At 33.9% G+C, this 24734-nt stretch overlaps 3 protein-coding genes across 4 annotated transcripts; 2 read left to right on the top strand and 1 right to left on the bottom strand.

Annotated features, from left to right (window-relative positions):
• Positions 1-9848: 9848 nt before the first annotated feature.
• Positions 9849-13141, top strand: LOC110423220 (DC1 domain-containing protein). The gene is made up of 4 exons (XM_021437377.2): positions 9849-10028; positions 10679-11158; positions 11281-11757; positions 12052-13141. Exons 1-4 carry the CDS (start codon positions 9915-9917, stop codon positions 12712-12714), a joined length of 1734 nt encoding a protein of 577 aa, XP_021293052.1. The 5' UTR covers positions 9849-9914; the 3' UTR covers positions 12715-13141.
• Positions 13142-13275: 134 nt separating this feature from the next.
• On the top strand, positions 13276-16947 carry LOC110423222 (OBP32pep, putative (DUF220)). The gene is made up of 6 exons (XM_021437380.1): positions 13276-13692; positions 14815-14945; positions 15051-15215; positions 15538-15660; positions 15808-15951; positions 16264-16947. The coding sequence occupies exons 2-6, from the start codon at positions 14820-14822 to the stop codon at positions 16726-16728; spliced, it is 1023 nt and encodes a 340-aa protein (XP_021293055.1). The 5' UTR covers positions 13276-13692; positions 14815-14819; the 3' UTR covers positions 16729-16947.
• A 340-nt stretch (positions 16948-17287) lies between these two features.
• Positions 17288-23170, bottom strand: PANK1 (pantothenate kinase 1). Of its 2 annotated transcripts, none has more exons than XM_021437378.2 (10): positions 22783-23170; positions 22132-22341; positions 21314-21360; positions 20904-21020; positions 19553-19672; positions 19383-19477; positions 19200-19293; positions 18881-19012; positions 18215-18327; positions 17288-17779 (listed from the first exon to the last, which is right to left on the bottom strand). In XM_021437378.2, exons 1-10 carry the CDS (start codon positions 22862-22864, stop codon positions 17551-17553), a joined length of 1239 nt encoding a protein of 412 aa, XP_021293053.1. In that variant the 5' UTR covers positions 22865-23170; the 3' UTR covers positions 17288-17550. The 2 variants fall into 2 exon arrangements, with proteins under 2 accessions (XP_021293053.1, XP_021293054.1); XM_021437379.2 differs by lacking the exon at positions 22783-23170 and adding an exon at positions 22420-22550 and having other exon boundaries at positions 21314-21391.
• Between the last annotated feature and the right edge of the window lie 1564 nt (positions 23171-24734).

Here is a 24734-nt window from a genome sequence, read left to right as displayed (position 1 = left end):
AAAAGAAGCCCTAATGATGTCTCATGTCTGTGGATGTAATGTTGAAAGGCAAAATAACCAAATCTATGCTTAACATGATGGTCTCAGACACGTTCATCACCTTAAGAGACGCCAAAGGTGTGGTCTCAAAGTTGAGAAAGATTTTGGGCAAATAAAAATAATCAATTCACTAACCTGAGCTATCATAGGGAACTCCAAAGACGTAATGACTAAGATTAGCTCTTGGGAAAGGGGCGTAAACTTCATTGTTGCCACTATAAATGACTTAGATGTTGCTATTGGCTTAGATTTCATGACAAAAGCACAAGCCATTCCATTTCCTATTACTAGCTATTTAATTTTTTTCGAGGAATAACTATGTATGGTACCTACTACAATTTTACCTAGGAATGGAAAGAAGATAATATCAACCATTTAGTTTTTAAAAGGGATTATGAGGGGGGAACCCTTTTATATGGCCATGTCTATCTATAAAGGTAGAGATAGCATAGACCCAATACCCGTGAAAGTGAAGTTAATTTTGGAAGAATTTGAGGATATGATTCCAAAACAACTACCCAAGGTACTACCACCTCAATTAGCAATTGATCATGAGATATAACTACTCTTGGGAGCTAAGCCCCCTGCAAAGGGGTCATACAAGATGGCTCCTCTAGAACTAGTCGATTTGAGGAAATAATTAGATAAGTTAATACAAGCTAGATTTATCAAGCCCTCAAAAGCACCTTTTAAGATCTGAGTACTATTCCAAAACAAGCAAAATAAGAGTTTGCAGTTATGTGTGGTCTATTGGGTTTTAGACAAAGTCATAATAAGGAACAAATATCCTATTCCTCTTTTAGCAGACATCTTCAACCAGCTAAGTTATGCAAATTATTTCTCTAAATTAGTCCTCAAGTTTAGGTACCATCAAGTAAAAGTTACCGAAGAAGATGAATCGAAAACTACTTGCATAACGCGATATAGTGCATTTGAATTTCTTGTTATGCCTTTTGAACTAACTAATGCTCTTGCCACATTTTGCACATTGATGAATCGGGTTTTCTATGATTATCTAAACAAGTTTGTGGTCACATACTTGGATGACATTAGAAGAAGATTAAGAACATTTTCCAAAGCTATTCCAAATGTTAAAAGACATCCAGTTATGTGTGAAATGAGAGAAATATGCATTTGCTCAAACCGAAATTTAATTTTTAAGTCATATCATTGAGCGAGGTCACATTCGAATAGATATGTAGAAAGTGAAGGTCATCAAGGAGTGGCGACTCCTAAGAATATAATTGAACTTCATTTATTCTTAGGGCTTGCCAACTACTATCGAAGATTTATGCAGAGGTATTTGAAAAGGACAGTGGTACTCATGAAACTACTAAAAAAGGAATAGAAGTGGAGTTGAACACATTAATGCTAAAAAGCTTTTGAAAACCTAAAGGAAGTGATGAGATGAATTTTGTCTTAGCACGCCCAGATATTAAAAAGCCTTTCAATGTTCAAACAGATGCATCAGATTTTACTCTCAAAAAAGTATTATTGTAAAAAGGACACTCAGTCACATTCAAAATAGAAAGTTGAATAAAGCTGAGCGGAGATACACAACACAAGAACAAGAACTCTTAGCAGTAATTCACTATTTACAAGTCTGATGACACTACTTGTTAAGGTCTCAATTCATGGTTAAGAGAGACAACACTACAGTCAGTCACTTCCTAACACAATCAAAACTCACAGCCAAGTAGGCAAGATGGTAAAAATTCCTAGTTGAGTTTAATTTTTATTTTCAACATAAAGCCAAAAAGGCTAATCAAGTGGCAAACACTTTCAACAAAAAGGCTGAACTTGTAGCTCTCAGATTGATAGCTTGACTGACAATAAGCAAAATAACAATAGACATCTGTAACTTTATTGAAGAGAACTTGAAATGAGACCACCATGCCATTGTCATTATAAAATTAGTGAAAAGTGGAAAGTCTAAGTATTTTTTGGTGAAAATGGGGCTCCTACTAACAAAAGGGCTACGGATATTTGTTCCAAGAGTATGAGAACCAATATAACAGTTGATGCGAGAATGTCATGATACTTTTTGAGTAGGTCATCTAAGTTAGTAGTGCACCATTACGTTGCTGAAACAAGGTTATTATTGGTCCCATATGTGGCAAGACATGATGGATTATGGCAAGCATACCTAATTTGCCAACAGGACAAAGTGAAAAGACAAAACTGACAAGAATGCTTGAATCTATACCAATATTGACTAGACTTTGGGAAACCATTTCCTTTGATTTTATAGTAGGACTCCACAAAGTTGGAGTTATGGCATCGATTCTAGTGGTGGATCATTTTTCAAAGTACATTACGTTTACCCTAGTCTAAAAGTTTAGCTCTATAGAAGGCATGGCATCCACGGTTTTCAAGCATTTGGTGAAATATTGGAATGTCTTTTATAACATCATCAGTGACAAGGATCCAAGGTTTATTGGTTTCTTTTCGAAAAAGCTCTTTAAGATGTTAGGTCAAAACTCAACATCTCTTCCAATTATCATCCGTAGACAAATGGCCAAACAAAATGCTTCAATGGATTACTGAAGGAATGTTTGCGACATTTTGTACAAGCAAACTAGAAAAATTGGCCTACTCTACTAGATGTGGCTTAAATATTTTTCAATTTGTAAAATAGCTCCTCTACTAACAAATTCCTTTTTGAAGTCGTCATCGAGCAACAACCTAGATTTCCCTACACCTCAGTGGAGTCATATCGAGGGAAAAGCCAAGCCTTTAACTTTGCTAAAGAGTGGAGAAAGAACACAGAGATTACTAGGTATATCTAAAGAAGGCCTCAATCGCATGAAAAAATAGGCTGATAAAAGTCGAAGAGCACAACACTTTGAACTAGGTGACCTTGTGTTAGTGAGATTAGTATCGAAACAGCTTAAACTCATAAAAAAGAAAAATCGACAATAAGTGCAAAAATATGAAAGTCCGGTAACAATTACTACCAAAGTTGGGAAGATTTCCTACAAAATTAATCCACCCAAGTGGATGAAGGTACATCCAAGGTTTCACATCAGCAACTTAAAGCTGCTCCATGTTAGCAAATGCAAGCCGAATTCAAGCCACGAAAGCCACAATTAGCACCAAGCCACCATCACAATGCTAAGTAGAGGAGATTTTTGTAGAAAGGACCACATTAGTCTCCCAACGACTAACACAATAGTACTTGGTTAAATGGGAAGGTCTTAGAACTAATGAAATCACTTGAGAGAAAAGAGCTAACCTCCACACCTTCAAGTACAAGATCAAAGAATTCCAAGTTAACCAGTCAATGAAAACATTGATAGATAAAGTGGGGGAGAATGTCATGAGCCAATCTTTATATAGGGCCATGACAGGGTAGAACTGTCTAGAAGACTAAGTCATGAGCTAACCCTTATTAGGAAGTGTGATTGACCACTCAAGTGAATCTTTTTTTTTTATGAGGTCCTAGGCTTAACTTAATCTCATTAAAAAAAATAATAGGTTTTAGTCTACAAAGCAGCTGAGGTTCGAAAATTCACTTACGTGAGGAAGGTAGTAGCACATCCACAACACCCATTGAATGGTACCTTATCAATTATGTGTCCTTAAAGCCTTATTAAATGAAATCTAGTTCAATATTGAATTCTATTTCCTTTTCCTATTTTTATTAGTTTTTCAAAATAAATAAATAATTTTTTTTGATATTTAAAACTTCCCAAAATCTCCAAAAGCTCATGGCAAAATTTGGAAAATTTTCTAGCTTAGAAAATTTTCTAACTTACAAAGAAGCAACTTTTGGCATTCTTGAAATTTCATCATTGGAGTAAGTTATTTATTTAATTCTATAATTTTATCTTTTTTATTTTATTTAAATATTTTTGTAAATCCTTGGATATTGAAAATTTTTCAAAACTTCCAAATGCTCATGACATAATTTTGGACAATTTCCTCACCTAGAAATTCCAAAGAAGCCACTTTTGGCATTCTTAAGATTTCATCATTGGAGAACTTACATAAATTATGTGAATTCTTAATTTTTAAATGTCTAAAAAAACAAATTAAAATTAAAATTAAAATTGAAATAATATACAAAAACAACTTACCTAATTGGGCAGACGAACCCAAAAAAGAACCAAACTGCAAATTCAGATCCCAAGCATGAACTATTAGGAATGAGGAGCACTTCTCTAAACCTTATTCAAGAAACTAGAACACCCTTTCTTTTTATCTCTCCCTTTAATCGAAATAGTTTCCTTAGAAACTAAATTGAGTTCCCTAAATCGAAAAGATATTGAAACCCAAGAACTATTTTCTCTCTCTTTTTTTCCTTCCTTTTTTTTTCTTCTTTTTTGACACTGATGCTTGGCTATATTTAATGCTAATGTGTTCTATTCCATCTTAAACTGATTTCTTGAGTTTTAATTTAATCTCATTTAATCTCTCTTTAGACTTTCAATTTGACTAGGATTAGTGCAAACATATCCTTATCTTTCATATGTATCTCCTTATTTGTTTTTTTATTTATTATTATTATTTTAATTTCAAAATTCAATATCCTCGAAAAAATAAGATGTCTACAATTATGTCTTATGATTTTGCTATTGCATTTCATAAACTAACTCATGGCTATAATTGGTGCTTACTCAGACATAATCAATATCTTGGTTGGCTTGTGTGGAAGTGTCCCCCTAAACGTCACATGGGCTATTGCGTACTTGAGTGAAAGGGCGTAGTTCGTGCACTATGCATTCTTTTCTTAATATGAAACAGACAAGGAAAATAAAATAATGAGAATTTTCATTACTGTAATGCTTTTTATATTTTCTTTATTAATTCCAACTAGTTTTAAATAATGATGATTTTTAGAATTTATATTTAATGTACTATCACTGTACAATATTTATACACTATTACTAAAATGTTTTTTCATAAATATATAAAGAGAAAAATTTTTAAAATGTCCAAAGCTTATAATTTTTTAATTTTTTTAATAATAAGAATATAATAAAGTTGAACAACATGATTATTACATTCTTTACATTAGTGCCATCACTTTGGAATGTGAATTTTCATTGTTAAAGATTGATTAAGTAAAATGATGTTTGGTTAAAATACCCACCAAGTCCCTATACTCATGCATTTTGTTCAATTTAATCTTTGTATTCAAAATCAAAATTATTTAATCTCTTGACTTTGGGAATAATTCTAATTTAATCTTTTTTCCTAACGATATCTAATTTGACTGTTCAAAAATGATAACATCAGCGTTGAACACAATACTAATATAGCAAGTAAAGGTGACTTGAATTGCTAATGTAGTATTATCATGTCAACATGTCAAGGTGACGTGATAATGTCACATCATTATCTAGAGTTGTTAACATTCTCATTTTTTCCTTTCTTCTGTCTTTCTACCTCCCGCTTTATTTCTCTTTGTAAAGGAAAGAATGAGAAGAAGCAATGCCACATTAGTAACTCGAACACAGTTGGTGACGTCATGCTAAGAAAGAAGAGAAAGTAGGTCACTTTCTCACTCCATTTCTGTTGGAATCAAGAAATAGTGAGGTAGCAAAAAAATTTCAGATCTCCAACGAGATCTGGGTCAAGGTCGATCACTGTAATTATGCTTTTGATGTTTGATTTCATTTTAGCTTATTTCTCAAATATGTATTTTACCTTATTTAATTGAGGTGTTGTTTTTATAAATTTGTATATTCTTAATAACTTATTGGTGTTTATTGTTTTGATTGGTTGTTCTCATGTTGTTTTGTTGATTTTAATACTGATAAGTGTTTTGATTATATTTGTTTCTTTTATTGAAGATGGACGCTGATGTAGCTATCAAGGTAGATGGTGTATGGCTTAAAAACAAGGCAATTACACTAGGTTCAAATTTCTTAATTTTTTTAAATTTTCTTATAAATATTTATTTCATTTTTTTGTTCATATTAAATGCAATTGCGCAAGGCTGATTGATGAGAAAGAAGAAATGGGATGCTTTGGTCCTTTGTTTGGAAAAAAGAAAGAAGAAAAACCTATTTTTGTGCCTTTTTAAAAGTTTCTATTAAGATTCTCTCTTTTTTGAGAAAAACCCATTTAATTTTTCGGCTCTTGAACTCTAAATCAAAGTTTGTTCCTTGATCTACTTTTGCATATTGTTCAAAAACATACATTGTAAAGGTAAACTCTTTTTGTTTTGTATTTTTGGATAAAGTTTTGAAAGTTTGAGTGTTTAGTATTGGATGAATACTTCTATATTATTTTGTATGTTGAGCTGAAATTTTATGTTATGGCCTTTTAATTTTTACAGACTCTTCACCAAATACTTATCATCAATGGTGGACTTGGGTTTAGGCTGTTGTGGAACACTGTAAAGACATTTCTAGATCCCAAAAGATTTCCAAGATTCATGTATTTTAATAATTTTCTTCAATATTTTAAGAAGATTGCACTTTCTTTATTTGGCTTTTGACTTCTCGTAGCATTTGATGTTGCTTGAGGTTAATGATGCCACATAAATGGGCTTAGCACATGTGAGAATTGAACGGGGAACTATTAGGTTATTAAGATTTGAGTCGTTTTAAATTTGGATCACTTCATATTAATGTCAATAAAATTCTTCTTACTTATAACAAAGAAGATTAAATTCTTTATAACCCAATAAGGAGTAAAAAAGTTACCACTACCACGCACAAAAAAAAAAAATCAGTGGGATCATATGATGATTCAAATTATATAAACACTTATATTTTTATATACATTGTATTAGTAAAGAAACCTTTGCATTTAATCTAAAAGGTTTTCTAAGTATTCAAAATTATTTAGTATATTAGCCAAGAATTTCGATAAAATATTTATTACAATTAGATATTATTCCATATAATCATCCCCATAATATAGTCACAGAATCAAAATATCATTTTTATTCTTTCTTTTCTTCCTCTTTTTTTTTTTTTGATAAACATATTGTTTAGGATCTTACTCTCAAATTGTAGGTAATGTATCACCATTTATCATTGCTGTTGATTCATATTGATGCACTTTTTTTCTTGATTCTCTTACAGAGGGTGGCTAATTTTGTAATTCATCATGTTTATATAACAGGTGATCATAATTTTCTACTAGAGTTGACTTACTAAGTTTTGAACTTTCTGCCTTTAGTTCATTTTTTGGTGAGTTTTTTTATTTGCAATATCTTTTATTTCCACAGGGAGCAGATTGTTACACAAGGGTTCAAAAACTACAGGGATGGGATTGCTTCTGAGGTTTTCAGTCCAAAACTTGATTGTGTTGGTAACGTTGTGGTTAAAATGAAGTATAAAAGTTGGATTTGTGCCATTTTATTATTTATTAATATTGAAAGAAATTTGTTTTAGGATATTTTGTCGTGTGATTAAGCTATTTTTAGAATCACAAATCTATGGTTTAATCATTTTGTGTCTTTTAATTTAAATTATGAGATGTCTAAAAGCGCAACTGCAAATGATTCGGCGATATGTTAATTAGACTATGTTCACATTTATGCTTAATGCAATAAACATTGGTGAAATGTATAACTTTTCATGGCACCTCAAAGTTCCCATGTCCATGAAGCACTCTTCTTAAGGAAAAGGCTGCTAGACACCCCAAAATAATGGAAATCTTCTAAAATGGATTCAGTTGGCATTTGGATGCGTACCCAAAACCACCCCATATTAGTACCCAATCCACATGATATAATAGTTTTATACAAATCCATGTAATATTTATTGTTATCTTGATTATTTTCTGCATTTTGTAGTTATTATTAAATATTTTATGAATTTTATTCTTTTCTTGATTTATAAAGGAAGTCTGCTTCTTTGAAAGGATTATCATTGGCTTCTTCCTTGTGGCCATCCCCTGGTACATTGGATTGTTTGTTCTACTTTGCGCAAGAATAGACTATCGAGAGAAACCAGGATATATTGCTTGCACAATTACTGTAAGCATCATTTCTATTAGTTTTTTTTTTTCAATTGTCTGAAAGCCATACCGCATTGTACTCATTGTCAACTTTGACATTATATACGTTAATGCTTTACCTTTTATGTAAATATATTTTGTACGAGTAGTTGTATCTTTTAGGCTTTTGTTAATCATTCAAAGTTCATACTTACGTTTTCTATTTTTGTCAGGTTAATTTAAGTTTTGATTTATCATCTAAAGAATTTGAGAAATAGAAGTGAAAGATCAGAAAATTTAGTTTATAAGTTAGAAGTACTGAACAGATGAAAAAGGAATCCATATAGTTAGAATTGGTAATGAGGTTACTCATTGATGTATAGTAAGAAAATTTTTTTATATTTTATAATAAATAGTATTTGTAAATATATCGAATATTAATTAGTAAGATTATTACCTTTTTTCTTCGGACAACATCTTACTCCTTCATGAACGTAAAAAAATTTTTGTACATATTATGATAATTTCTGTGTATTTATTGACCAATTGCATATATGTCAAATATTAATCAATAGGATGAGATCAATAAATGCTTTCATAATTCTTATCACCAATTCACATTTATAACATTAAATGTTTATAAAATTTTTCAAACTCGTTGTGCGTAACGCGGATACTCCTCTAATTAAATTTGAATACACATATTTAAAAATTAATATTTTAAAAATCACAAATAAAAATAAAATATTACACATACAAATTAATTTAAATAAATACTTCGAAGTTAAGAAAAAGAAAGTCAAGTCTCGGATCTTGAACTATATGTTTCTCACAAATGTGTTAAATCATAGTACAATACCAGTAAGGCAATAAAGCGTCAAGACCGAATTGTTGATGTATTAACATCACTTGACGTGTTGGCCAAAAGGGTGAGTCAGCTTTGTCTGTGCAAGTCCTTTGTGTTTATCATGTTGTAGTTTCTTGGTAGTTTCCTGTTTGTTCCGACTGACAGAAAAGTAAAGCATTGGTCAGTCTCCTCAAGTCCGTTATTGCTGAAGTCTTCTTTCAATTCCAAAGCAAGAGAACGCATGATCCTACCTATTTATGCCCCTTTTGTGTTTTTTTTTCTCCTCTTCTTATCGTTTAGGGATGCCATTCCCTTCCTTTAATTATTAATTAATTATTCAATGCTATTTTAATGGACTTTCTTGCAGAACAAGTTTAATTATAAAGAAGACGCGGCAACGTTAACCGTGTCAAGCAAACTACGTCTTCATTTCAAATCCATGACGCGACATGGCTTACGCCATTTCTCCACGTAGGATCCACGATTCTTTGTCAAGTAAAATTACAAAACAGGGGCTATAAAAGTACCAACATTAATATATTTATTAAAAAGGCCGAAAATTTAAAATACTAGGAAGGAAATCAAAAGTCCAACTTTACCCTTTGCTTGAATTTTCACAAAATTTCAACTTTCCAAAAAGACACGAAGAGAGGGGAGAATCCAAGGACTCAGGTCGTCTACAGCAACCTACCACTAGTAGCGATCGAAACTAGGCTCGATTCGACCTATCGAGATCGAATCTATGCATGGCTAAAATTATCAGCTTGTTGGAGATTGTCCATAATAGAGTCGATGTCTGCCGATTAACATGTATAGTAAAAAATATTATTTATTTTAATAATAATTTTTTTTATTTTTATAATATTTTCATATATTTATTATTTATAAGATAAAATTAAGGATACAAGGGTACTTTTATCTCCTTACCAAGTTTATTTGCTTTTAATAAAAATAATATTATTTTGGTTGACTTCTATTTCACTCAACAGTTGTTCCACGAGCATTTTTATTCCCAAATGAATGTTCCAGAAGCATTTTCATTCGGCCTATAAATTAGCTGCGAGTCGCTTGGCTCCTACTTCACTCAACAGTTGTTTCTAATCTGAAGAAATTTTGTAGCCAATCAACCATGACAGAGGCTGACAGCAATTCTGTTGAGACGATCAACGGTGATTGTCACGATTTTCACTCGCTTCTTTCTTCTTCAAACAGGGATTTCCTCGTACGCAACAACGGTGATCCGGTAAGTAGCTGCCGTAGAAAAACCCTATCTTGTCCGAATCTTTTCCTCTTCTGTTTTTTTTTTATTAAATCAATGTTTTATTAAAAAGGGTATTTCTTTCTTCCATTTAGAGGAAAATAGTTGGGGAATTTTGTTGCTCAAGTTTTAGTCTTTTCGAAGGGAAAAGCTGGAAAATTTACTAGATTTTGAGACTGAATTTTGGTTTCTTTCTTGAAATAAGTATGTACTTAAGACAATCGACTAGGACGTCTTCTGAACAGGGTTGGGAGCTTTGGGTTTGGCTGCCTATCTCAAATGGAATTGAGAGTTAATAGAAGGTGAAAATGATTTAGCCATCCATTATAGTTTTCAATAATAGTAATAAAGAAAAAACCCGTCCCTAAACATTTATTTTAATCTGTTATTTCAACGACTGGGCCTCATGGATGATACTACTAGTATGATCTGCAGTTTTGTTTGTAGTTTAAGGTAAATAAAATTTTCAATTTGTGGGATACTCCCGGTATTTAATTGGGATTTGGGTAACCGTCACTGTTAGAAGTTTTTTTTTTTCCTTATTAATTTTCTGTTGGAATAGTGTTTTTTTTTCTTTGCCAATTCTGTTTGATAGCTTAGTTTGGGACATAAAGCCTGAAATTTCCATTTTACAGGTTAAAATTGACAGCTTGAATGGGAAGAAGCTTGGATTGTATTTCTCAGCATCGTGGTGTGGTCCGTGTCGAAGATTCACTCCCACTTTAGTGGAGGTGTACTCTGAGCTCTCTCCAAAAGGAGATTTTGAAATCATTTTTGTCTCAGGAGATCATGATGAAGAGTCATTCAATGGTTACTTCTCTAAGATGCCGTGGCTTGCAGTCCCTTTTTCTGATTCAGAAACCCGGAACCGCTTGGACAAGTTGTTCAAGGTGATGGGAATACCTCATCTTGTGCTCTTGGGTGAAAATGGTAAAGTCTTGACTGATGAGGGAGTTGGGATCATACGAGAGTATGGAGTGGAAGGGTACCCTTTCAACCCTGAAAAGATCCAAGAATTAAAAGATTTAGAAGAAAAGGCCAAGACGGAACAGTCCATAAGAACTATATTGGTTTCCCGTTCACGTGACTTTGTAGTTACATCTGATGGAAACAAGGTAACCTTTGATGACTCTGCTGATTGTTTGAAATGCTATTGTAGTTTTTCTTGCATTTTTGAATCGGTTTGAATATAGCATTACTTTCATAATCTGTACTTTGTTCTTGATTTGTGTACTAGGTTCCTGTATCTGAACTTGAGGGGAAGACTGTAGGTTTGTATTTCTCAATGTCTTCATTCAAGGCATCTGCTGATTTTACTTCGAAACTTGCTGAAGTTTATAAGAAATTGAAAGAAAAGGGGGAGAATTTTGAGATTGTTGTGATATCACTTGATGATGAAGAAGAATCTTTTAAGGAAAGCTTTGTGGCACCTTGGTTGGCATTGCCCTTCAAAGACAAGAGCTGTGAGAAATTGGCTAGGTATTTTGAGCTCTCGACCCTTCCAACTGTTGTTATTATTGGGCCAGATGGGAAAACTCTCCATTCTAATGTTGCTGAAGCTATCGAAGGACATGGGATTCAGGCCTATCCCTTCTCGCCTGAAAGATTTGCTGAGCTTGCAGAAATAGAGAAAGCAAAAGAGGCAGCACAAACTCTGGAATCAATTTTGATTTCAGGAGATCTGGATTTTGTCATTGGGAAAGATGGGGCTAAGGTATGATTATTAGGCTTCATTAGATGCTTCCAATTCTTCAATAGCCTGTTAACCTTAAATTATGTTTAACCAAAATGATTTAACCTTGTGTTGGTCTGGTGGTTTTTTCAGCGTCCTTTAGCTTTAATTGGATTGTATAGTCATTACACATACACATACCATGCCCCTTCCCCTGTTTTTGATTATTTGTTTAAGCATTTCATGCTCCACATGGGTAGAAGCAATGTTAGGAGCAAATGGTTGCTCAACTCAGCCCGTCTTTGTGATGAGTAATGAATTTATATCCTATTTCAGGTCCAGGTGACCGAATTGGTGGGGAAGACTGTTCTCTTGTACTTCTCAGCACATTGGTGCCCACCATGCCGTGGTTTCACACCAAAACTAGTTGAAGCATACAAGAAGATCAAAGCCAAGAATGAAGCGTTTGAAGTGGTTTTTGTTTCTAGCGACAGGGATCAAGCCTCCTTTGAGGAATATTATTCGGAAATGCCCTGGCTGGCACTTCCATTTGGTGACGCTAGGAAGCCATTATTGAGTCGCAAATTCAAGGTCCGAGGCATCCCTATGCTTGTAGCCATCGGACCAACTGGAAAAACTGTTACAAAAGAGACCAGGAATCTGATCATGGCTCATGGGGCTGATGCTTATCCTTTCACTGAGGAGCGTTTGAAGGAGATTGAGGCACAATATGAGGAGATGGCAAAGAGGTGGCCTGAGAAACTGAAACATGAATTGCACAAGGAGCACGAGCTCGTGCTCACTCGTCGTTCTTATTACAATTGTGATGCATGCGATGAACAAGGACAAGTCTGGTCATTCTACTGTGGAGAATGTGACTTTGATCTGCATCCAAAATGTGCTCTGGAAGAAGATAAAGGAAGCAAAGCTGACGACGAGGAGGAAGGAACTCCAAAAGAGGGCTGGGTCTGTGATGGGGAAGTCTGCACTAGAGCTTGATGAATTTTGTCCTTTTAGTGAGGTGGTTGTATGTTTTCAAATGTGGCAGCAGCAGCAGCAGTCTTAAGTCTATGCTTTGTTTCTTGGTGGGCTTGGAGAAAGAAAATATAAAAATAAAGCCCGCTGATATTGTAGGTATTACATTATATATATATATATATATATATGTATTTATTTCGGGTTGTACCTGCCGATGCAGCTGTGGTCTTATCCCCTACTACATAATCAAAGCTATCCTATGCTTTGTTTCTTGGTGGGCTTGCAGAAAGAAATATAAAAATAAAGCCCTCTGATATTGTAGATATTGTAGATATTATATATATATATATATGTATGTATGTATTTCGGGTTCTACCTGCAGATGCGGCTGTGGTCATATCCCCTACTATATAATCAAAGTTATCTTGCAGTGGCAGTGGTTTGGAAATGTTTAGTGGTCAAGACTCTTTGTCAAAGTTATAAAAATTGACTTTTAATCCTGTGTTGCTGTTAATTGAACAAAATTTATTTGTAATAAATAAATTTTGATCTCAACATCCATCAAACTTTTAAGACTGTAAATATATAATATTTGAATTAACCATAAATTGAATCAAGGGAGGATATGCATGTTATCAAAATTGCGAGTACTATCTTGATCATTGGTTAAACCAGTGGACATGATAATCCCCGGAGGGCAATAGAAGGAACCGTGTGAACGCCTCGGTGCCGACACCTAATCGATTGTCTTGTCCTACTGCAGGAAGCTTCCTTTGTGGTGAATGTTAAAAAGGTACAAGTCCAAAATAGCTTTCCAAGCGCCAGGCGTGTCGCCTTGCCGTATTAGCGTGCATCACGTGTTGTACGTAACTCAGAAAAATCTAAAGAAAAATTCTGAAAAAGTAATCCATTAGAATCCCCCATCGCCCAGCTGCAGAATTTTAAAAGCTGGGTCTTTTTCTCGCCTGGAATGTATATCCTTGTCACCAGATCAGCGCTGTAAGTTGAACCTGTTTTTCTCTGATTCTTTGTCTTAATTTTTAATTGCAAAGGCTTCTGCTTGGATGTTTATTCCTTCTGTTTCTGGGTTTTCGGGTCTCTGCTTTTTATCTTTTGATTGTAACTTTTAATGGGTAATAATTCCTGTATTGAAGGAGAAACTTGAATTTTGCTGCAAACCATGATGTACTGCCAAGAATTTGGCTCAAAGTTGTTCATTTATACTTCAATTTATCCGGTGTTACTTTAGAGACTGGCTTAATTTGATTAATTGTATCAAGGGTTGCCTGTGGGGCTAATTGTTAGTTTAATTTGGTTGTTGGAGTTTTTGATGATTTTACTCCTTCATCAAAGGTTTTTAAGTAAAAACAATTACCTTTAACAGATGTACTTTCAGTTAAGAAACTGATGAAAAGACATGAAAAGATACTGCTGAAATGGAGTAAGCTCAAATTTTCGTTTTTCTGAAAATACACATTTTGGGGCTACAGTAGAAATCGGAGAAATGTCAATAACGTTCCTGGTCTGCCCTGCACATCAAATCAAAATATGATTTCTTCCTCAGGTTCTACTCGCATGGCTTGAGGTTACGGATAGAATAGATAATTCGAATGATTTAGATACTGAAAAGTGCATGTGGTTTGTTTAGCAGACCATTTTAACTAAGGGTTTGTTTTAGCTTATCTTGGGTACATAGCATGACAAACTTATCTGGTAACCTAAACAGATAAACTTATGCTCTGTGTTATTTCATTTCTCTTGTACTTTCAAGGTTATACAGGTTTTGGTGGTTAATACACTTTGCATCTAACCTAAGTGCTATAATAGTTACTAAACTATTTTGCCACCAGGCAAAGATGCCTTCTCTGCTATATGTAACACATCTGAGCTGCCTAAAAAGTTGGAAATTTTCATGGGATGTCAACCTCTTACTGATATAGCATTCTTACCAAAGCAATGATAAAGAACACATTTTTTTTTTAATTGAGAGAAAGGGGATTCGAATCCTACTCTTTGGACAGGGGATCATGCATCAACCAATGAGCCAAATGCTCGGATGCCAAAGAGCACATCTTTTGTTTAGTAGTAGATTATCATTTGTATTCATGTTTATATTAACAGGTGAGATGGAAGGGAACAAAATCAGCATAGATATTTCCAGAAGTGATAGAAATGGAAAACCCAAGGTGCTTGATCCAGCATTTTCTGCAATTTTTGTTCAGCTTCCTCACAAACTTCGAAATTGCCTTAAGGTTAGTTATGGCTTTGTAGAGGGGAATTCATTCAATGGAGGGCCATGTTGTGAAAGGGTTTTGTATATTAGAATTTGAATGACAAATCATGGTTTTTTGTCACAGTCACAGCTCAAGAGATTAGCAAAAGATAATGACAGAATAAAAGCAGTGAACTCTTTTCTTGGGAAGGAGAAAAGTTCATCTACTGGATTGGGGGTTGATTTGGAGAAACAATTGCAAGCTTGGAGAGAAAATCCTTCATGGGTCGATCAACCTGCAGAAATAAAGGTAAGGAAGAGTTCATCAGAAATTTTGTCGTTTCATTCTCAAGAGTGATGCTAGTTTCACTCATCATCTTGAACATGGTGTCTCTCATAGAATATGGTTGTTAACCATTTATCAGTCAAGAACAGGACATTTTCACCATGCTATTTCATTGATTTGGGCAACATTGAAGATAATCTTGATTTCTAATTTTTAAGAAAATTATAATTCCAATGCTTGCACTACTTTGCTGTTATCTTACATTCTTGATGGCTTCATTGGATATATTATCCTAAAGGATCCATCAAATTGCAAACTATTAGGAATCTAATGTTATTCTTGGCAGGTCAGTGTACCAAAAGGTTCTCTTTGCAACCTTAAGGCAAAAGTTGATGTTGGGTTGCCCCCAGATGCAGTATATAATATTGTAACTGATCCTGATAACAAGAGAGTTTTCAAGAATATTAAGGTGAGTGGTACATTCCACCTGCAATAGTAGATGCATGTGAAGTTTTCCATCACGGTACCATTCTGTGGCATGACATTCCTTGCTTCAATGTTTCAAGCAGTTTCAGAAATTTCAAATTGTTACTCAACAAGTGATCTTCTGTTTCAGGAAGTCATATCTAGAGAGGTTTTAGTTGATGAAGGTCAAAGACAGGTGGTTGAAGTGGAGCAAGCAGCTTTGTGGAGATTCCTTTGGTGGTCAGGGACCATCTCAGTTCATGTTCTAGTGGATCAAAATAGAGATGATTACTCGGTAAAATGTCTCTTTTTTTCAGTTATTTGATTTTAAAATCCATGAGGGAGTGTTCTTCTATAAGAAGTAGGACTTAGGTTTTTGTGGTGCTGAGTTACATGAAACAATATCAACGCTAAATGTTCTGTTGTGGTTGCATTTTTAAAGTTTCAGAACATGACTTATTTGATTTGATTCTCCACTTAGCCAAGCATTTAATTGCTTTTGGTTGAAGTTCCTCTGTTCAGAGTACTCAATTCATAAGTTGTTTGCAAAAAGATCGTGCATGGGTTATTAGCAGTTACTCTTAAGTCTAATGATGACTGTTAACAGATGAAGTTCAAACAAGTCAAAACGGGATTCATGAAAAAATTTGAAGGTCACTGGAGAGTAGAACCTGTTTTTGTGGATGAAGAAACCTGCTTCCCTTTCAAACCTAAAACATGGGCAGAGTACTGTTCATGTACTGCTGGTAAAGGAAGGGTTGGGTCAAAGGTGAGCTTGGACCAACTAATTCAGCCAGCCATTATCCCTCCCCCACCCATCTCTTGGTATCTAAGAGGAATAACTGCCAAGACGACGGAGATGCTGATACATGATCTACTTGCTGAAGCTGACAGACTCAAGGGTGGCTTTGACTCTGGAAATTCAGACAAGGAGCTTAGATTATCCAAGAAAATAAATGAACATCAGCAAGTTGAGCAGATATGTGACATTAAAGAAAGATGGAACTCACGTAGGAGAAATGCAAAGCAGCATCGTAAGAAGCTATTGGCTGCTGAGTCATCTATTTTCTGAGTGGTTCAAATTCATCTGTAATGTGTTGCATCAGTATTTTATATGGAAAATTGCCCAACAACATTAGTAGCGGTGTTTCCATTTTAACTCTTGAAAGATCCATCTGTTACTTCAAAACATTTGTATGACTTATGTAATTCCAGTTTAGTGTTAGTAAAGCACGTTTGATCAATGAGAACAAGAGGACTGGCATCTTCGAACTAAATTGTTATGTTTGGATCTGAGCAGTCTTCTACTATCTCTTTTCTTCCTCTAGCGCTTCCAAGTAATTATGGTAAGTCTCTTGTGCAAGTTGTAATAATTTTGTAGTTATTAGGGTTTGGACATAGCTGCTCCTGAGGAATTCCCATGGCATGAAGTAGCAATTCAATGGAACCCACTTAGTCGCACATTCCTGATAAACTGACTAAACCATTTACTATATCATGAAGTCAATTGAACTGGAAGCATAAGCAATAAATTATGTTGGACAACAAATCCTCCAAGATCATCTAGCATGATGGAAGTCTTACCAGAACTGAAATGGAATGTGTACATCCAGGTGAAAAGTAAATCCATATTCAGAAGCAACTAAATGATTTTATTAGACGAAAAAGTTACATATATGGTACATGTAATCTACGGGCTGATGTAACACAATCTTGTCTAATTGTGAATTATGTAACTCTCTTTATTGTTCTCCATATCGCTTTCCATTTAAATTATTTGCCCTGCAATGGTATCAACTATGTTACAAAGGTTCTGCAAGCTTAAATTTTTTGACTTGCATGGGTGCCTATAGTCTCCACAAGAATCACTTGGTCCACTATGCTGTGTCTAATGCTAAGTTCCGTATACACTACACTGAATACTATCATCATTCAGATTCCAGTCACTATTTAGTGAGCAATAAATCTTATCCCCAGCAGAGGATACGCTGATAGGGAACCTTTGCATTATTTTATGGACCATCAAGCCATCAAGACTTTGCTTCTCATAGCTCATGAATGCACCCAGGGCCCCAAGAAAACCTTCATGCCTCAAAAACATTGCTTTAGCCTCACCTTTGGACCTGTAGCGTGCATTCCAGGGAAGGGCAAGATCAATTAATTGAAAGTCATGGAGGATAGATAAACATTACAATGTGGTGACTTTTAGGCAGCTGGACCTGAAGTCCACAGATAGAATTATGCAGCAAGTAGCAAGAGAAATAAGCTGGCCAGCTCAAGAACTTATTTCACGTTTTAGTCCCACTTTTTATAACAAATTATTGAATGTAATTTCATGCAGAGGATCATTGTTAGGATCAAGGAAGTAACTTTTTTTCCTTCTTTTTGTCATTGTAACAACTAACTTTCCAAGATAAGTTTTCGAATTTTAATTTTCAGTAAAGATTCGAATTAAAGGATGAATTGAACTTGACAAAATGCAATCATTCAGCAATCAGAACCAACATATAAATGCGCTATGATGAGTGCAAATGAAGAACTAACACCCTAATAGTTACCAGAAATGAACAGCAACCGAAATGGTGTCCATGGTATAGGCATGACCCCGAATGAAAAATCCGGCAAAAAATATCCGCTTAAGCCCAAATCGAAGTGCATTCAAGTAAGAGATCTGGGCAAAAAAAAAAAAAAGAAAGAAAGTGAGGCCAACGGATCAACTATTAGTATTAATTATAAGCCACAAGATCTCTTTTGCTTTAATTTACTTAAAACATAATTCATATAAGATACTAACATCAGAGAAATCAGGTAAACAAAGTTTCAATGCAACAAAGAAAATATAATCCTGAGGACATAAAAGCTAGTCCAGACAAAAAATGTCCACAAATGGATACCTAGAAGATTAATTGTACCGATGAATAAAGTAAATTGACAAAGCATAACCATATAAATCAATTAGGCGAAACAAGAGTCTAGAATTCTGATCCCAAGAAAGTTGCTAATACTTGGAAAGATAGTACAAACCAGGTTGTAAAAGAAAGAAAAGGGCTACTGACTGACAAAGCATAAGAAGCAATCTCTATCAACATAGAGGCCAAAAGCCCCAATACAATGCCAGGTTGATCCAAGTTTTCCATTTACTAAGCAAGCATTCAAGGTTATCAACGATTCATGCTGAACATCTGATTTACCATATGCCAGAAAACTATCATATAGCAACTAACCTGACCAATATTATTTGAAATCATTCGTAAAAGGGAGCGGGAGATGTCTTCAGGTTTGTATTCTTCCAGCTCTTTATTATCGGAAATGGCCTTGCCAAAACTGGAAGCAATAGTTGTTGCAGAGAGACCAACCTGTCATTATAAAAACAGTTGTGATGCAGTTTATTGTTACTTGTCAGAAAATCAAATACAGAAATTTGCAGACTTTTGTTATGTCAAATCAAATTAAGGTCCGGTTATAAGAACTCCAAGATACATACATCAATATGGAGAAAGTGAAGTTCTCGTAATCAAAGTTAGGATAAAGACATCTCTGTACCTTTGCATAATCTGTTCCACCATAGATATCACCAACAAGCATATCTATAACTCTATTATTTCCCTGATGACTTAGCTCCAGCAACTCATCAAAACTGAGACAGAAGACACATTGGTTTACGTACAATGAAACACTATATTATAGGCTACAGATTAGAATAGGTAATCAGAAAAACATAATTACTTCTTGCACTTTGTCAAAAGCCTTCCCAAACCCCAAAAGGTGCCACCTCCAAGGTTAGTTCCACTAACTCGCTCAAACTTACCATCTCCATCCACCTATATACCCAAAAGACTGACAATCAATTATAATTATTCAAAGCCTTAGATATTACCAAAGTAAGAGAAGAATACCTTTATCATGCTAACACCAGATCCGATGTTAACAAGAAGATAAGGATACAAATCATTATGATCAATCTGAACAAATTCCTTCTGACCATCCAAGTATGTAAAAGCTTCTTGGTGGACTGCCTACTCAAAGAACAATCAGAATGCCAGTAGATAGTGAGTAGTCAACCAAAAAAAAACAGAAGCTACACACTAACCCCTGCATAACATGCGACAAATATGTAAAATTTTTTATCAGCAGCCATGCATATTTTGTATTGGTAAGTATATTCTTCCTCCCTAGAAGAGAAATATAACTACAGGTAAGTTCAAGCTAACTTTCAGAGAATATCATGACTATGAGTAATAAAATAAATACCAAAAATTTCTGGGTACAAAAAACACTCCGTTTTGTTTTCACAAATGGTGAGATGAGTCCATTCTGTAAATTTAGAGATCTAAGAAGAAAAGGAAAGAAGAAACTTCAAAGTCATTTCAGAATATAACTCGCCAAGACTCCACAAAGAGTCAGACCTCATTACAAAACCAACTAGAATAGTCTCATAGCTCTCTATATATTTAAAAAGAGAGGAAGATAATAAAAGACCTCTTCCATCAAATAGACAATGGAAAACCTGATGCTTTCTCCAAAATTTGCAATAGCAATCTGGAACAGAAAATTGAATGGAATGTATGCCATGCAATGAAATTTTTAACAGCTACCACTGCTCATTTTGTATCTTGATTTCTTAAACTCAGTTCAGATATCCACTTTGATGCCCTATGTTTCAGAATATTTGCTGGAAACAGCCATCAGATTTCCACTAGGGAAAAAAATTTAAAGCTTGCTCTTTGTCAGTTATTTATATTGCATAATTTGCAGCTCTTGTTCTCATTAGTTTAGGGTTTTAACTTTTCTAATTTTGAAATGATGTATTTCCTATCATCTTACAGGTGCAGAAGTACCGATATCTATCCATTGTTTCACTCACACATAAGCTGCCATAGATCAGATTTTTAATAGTTTACCAGTTAGACATGCTGTTGAATGTGATAAATTATCTAAGGGCATGGCTCATAATGTTCAAATTCTACGTTTCCATCATAAGATCTTCTGTGTCATTGAACATATCATAATCAGGACAGGAAGCCAAAATGAATTCAAATATATGTAACAATCATACATAAATTTCCACAAAGAGAAAAGAAGGGGAAAAGGGAAAAAGCGTGAGCACACGCACATATTCCTCAGGACAACAGAAAAGATTGGCTTCAAGATAGTTGGAGGGAAAAGACTACTTATCTTACAAGAAGAATTAAGAATGACTCCAATTTGTACATACCAACATACATTTATTCAGTATTAGAATCCCACCTTAAGCAAAAAATTTGCACCAGTCACAAGGCAGTTCATCTCATCTTCTTTGTCAAGACTAATTTCAAGCTTTTCTTTGAAAAGGTCGGCAAACTTGTAAGCACCGCCTCCTGTTGCCTGCAAACAGGTATTAGCTATATAAGATATCTTTATACTGCAAAACATCCTACAAAATATGACTGAAAAAGCAGTGAGAGAGGTAATTGCTCACAAAAGTAAATAGTTATAGCATTGAAACAAGCAGTCATAAATAGAAAAGAAGAGAAAAAAAAAAGGAATAGAACATCGGCTATAAAATTAGTTACTTTAGTTTATCCATTAATAAGAATGGCTAGCTCCTATCTAGTTTCTAAAAATAATTAAAATTATTTCAAAACCATAAAATACTAATGTACAACAACAAATCTTACCTTAATAAAGATTTTGTCACTGGAAGCAGCAGCGTGATCACGGAAACCTGAATTCTCGTTCATTAATAAGAAAATAAGCTGAAGCACTGTCAGAATAAAATAAACTTCTAAAGCATATTCAAGAATAATGACCTCAAATAAGCAATGGCAACCATGGCTAATCGGGCCAGATGCCTTTCCTAAGTACCAACCACTAAGAACAAATAATTTCCAGTAACATAATGATCTTTTATTAATAAAAAAAAAGGATAGGATTTTACGCCCAAATCACTTGATCCTAACACACAAGTAGGAATATCATGGAAATATAAAATGCAACGTTTCTTAGAAAAGAAATATGATTTCAAAATTCACATCAGAACTAAGGGAAGAAAAGCCAGTGCACCTTTTTGTCAGAAGTAATATATTGCCAGTCAGGTCTATTTGCTCTAGAACCCTTAAGCAAATCAAAATGCTTACCAGTGATAGGGATGGATGTTGTGAGTCTAATCACCAACCATCTTTTGCATTTTGTAGTTAACTACATGTAGTAGCCAATAAAAAAGGAGATCCTAGGACTTATCTAAACGGTGCATAATGCTAAAATATCAACTAGGCAAGGCTCATGAACGATCCAAAGCTTGACCAAATATATAAGTTGAATAACCTTTACATTGCTAATGGAGCTTGAACCAAAACTAAAATTAAGCAGTTCAATCTTTACATGAATTCAAATAAAATCTTGAGATCCCTATTATTCACCCAAAGACTGCCAAAAGTTAATGATATTCAAAGAGTACTTTGTCGAAGGAATAATCATTACAACAATTGATACGTACCACCGAGACGAAGTTTTTTGGAATGAATGAAGTCCAAGCAATCATTTATCTTGCTAGTTTCAAACTTTGCAAAATGAAGCCTTCCTTCAAGAACAGGTTGACTAGTATCACTTTGCAAAACACCAAGACTCTCTTTTCGAGACTTTTGCTCATCATCGTCTCTACGACTAACATTATTTCTCGAGAAATACACCAATTTGATCAAAGAACCTGTCAACCAAAATAGATGATTGTAATAAATGTTATCTCCGAAATTGAAGTAAAGACATTAATATAAATATTTCACACTTTTTCTTCGGGTACATAAAGGATTCGAATCTTAGACATCAAACTTTCTCAATTTATAACCGTCAGGCCAAGTCGTTGTATAAATGTTTCAGCCACTTAACCAAAAAACTATTAAATCCTAACAAAGAATTAGGAAGAAAAAAAGACACTAACTAATTAACTAATAGATAAGCTAAGGTAGGGACGCAAAGTAGCTTTGAAGACGTAAAAGAGTTGCCCAAATCAGCAAGCCAAAAAGCAAGAAAAACCTCGATAAAATTCTACATAGTAAATACCAAGATTTCAAATTGGGTGACAAATTGCCCCAAAACAGAAACAGGGGAAACTCGAGAAAATCCAAAGATCAAAGGATACAAAACAAACCTCCAATGTCGAGAGCCAAATGAGATATTTGACTTCCGGGTTCGGAATTTTGTTGGTTTGAAACATCGGCGAGGAGATCCATATATATTTTTTATTATTATTTATTGGAGTGTTTAAATTTGAAGAGGGGTCCTTGAAAATTCTGAGCTTCAAGGCAGAGACGCCTCAAAGAAATAGGCAGCTTTGCAGTCTCTGGCTTACAAGCGAGGGGATTTGGTGGGATTTATCCCAGATAAGACCGCAACTTTTTTTTCCTCTTATGCCAACTGAAACGCGATTATTGTTCCAGTAGTGGTGTTGAAGAAAAAAATTGAATAAATCATAAAGTTGGAATATAATATGTTCTGCTAGTCAAATGTGTTATCTCTGAACTTCAACCTTTACCCACGAGGCAGTCCATAACACCAACTTCCTTTAACGGAAACTAGCGCCTATTCCATTTCCCCTTTTATTTAATTTTTATTTATTTTTAAGTTTTGATAATCACGCTCTACTCTATTTAAAATCAATTTTTTATCCTAGTATTTCATTTTTCCTTAATAATTATAAGCTTGCCATCCTATTGGGCTCGGCCTAGTATCACGGTGATCTTATTTACTCTTTTAAATTAAATGATAAAAATGTAAATTCAGAAAGATTAAAAAAATTAAATACGTGAAGAGTTAATGGTGGGATTTGAATTTGTGATTAAAAGTTATCACCATTTACATGTCAAAAAAAATTACAGGAAAGATAAAACACGACTTTTGAAAAAAAAAATCAGATAATGTGTAATTTTTAATAATTTTTTTCGCTTTTGTTATTTATAAAGTAATGCATTTAAGCATTTAGTTCAATTGTATGTATGTTTGTTTTTCTATTTAAAGATTGAGATGTTATTAGAAATATAATTATCAAAATTAATAGGATTTTAAATGAAATAGAGTTAAAAGGTGTAATAGGGAACAAAAAGGTATGCACATTTTTTAATTTCACTCTCTTATAGCATGTCATAACCTATAAATAGCAAAAAGATGGTTATCAGTCATTAGAAGGTAAAATAAAGCATGTTTAATCTCTTAATTATCACTTCTATTTTTCTTTACACAACCTTCATGCTACAATATTGTGATACCTCTCTCGTTGCATACATTGAAAAATGAAAATACATGCATTGTGCAATGATGCCTTTTTTTTTCATTTTCTTTCTTCTGTAAATTACTGCTTAAGAAAAAAATTGCATTCATATTAAAAAAATGCTTACAACTCATTTCTCGGGCAATGAATCTAAATTCATTTATATGTAGAGTGTCAATAGATCGGGTCAAGTAAGTTGATACGTTTAAAATCTAAACTCGAATTTGCTTAACTTTGTTTATTTAAGTCAATATAAATTAAATTATTATTACATTTTGTATTTATTATAATATTTTAAATATATTTTAAATTGGGTTGGGATGAGTCAAATCCAAACCTAAAAATTTTATTTCAAACTTTGGCATGAGTCTTGAATTAGGTCCATAGACTTGACAAATTGTCTTTCGGTAGATAAATGTTAATGTATTTTCAAAATAAAAAGTTGTCTCACATAATGGAAAGCTACCTTAACTCAAAGGCTATATCACATAGAATAATATAGTGTGATTATTGAATTGTAAGTAGGTTTTTCATGTGAATGGTTGTGTATCTTGGTAAAATGACATATTGGAAAAACACTTCTAAATCCAAAGGTTATGAGACAATTAGAAAAACACCACAACTCAAAAGTTTAGACATAAAAAGTAATATTTTCATATTATAGCTCAAAGATGATATCTTATAGAATGAATGGTTGTCCTTTCATAAGGTGATTATTGAAATAATACTTTTATCTAAGAGTTGTGTCTTACAAAATGCAAAAAGTATCTTTAAAACAAAGAGGTGCTTTGATTAAAGGGTTACGTCATTAAAGAAGAGACACTTGAAAGTCTATA

This window comes from Theobroma umbraticum, unplaced genomic scaffold (genome assembly GCF_002168275.2).
Source record: "Theobroma umbraticum cultivar Fairchild unplaced genomic scaffold, ASM216827v3 scaffold_20.0, whole genome shotgun sequence".
Taxonomy (NCBI): Eukaryota; Viridiplantae; Streptophyta; class Magnoliopsida; order Malvales; family Malvaceae; genus Theobroma; species Theobroma umbraticum.
The sequence above is the reverse complement of the archived record's forward strand: the minus strand, read 5'-3'. Positions and strand labels throughout refer to the sequence as shown.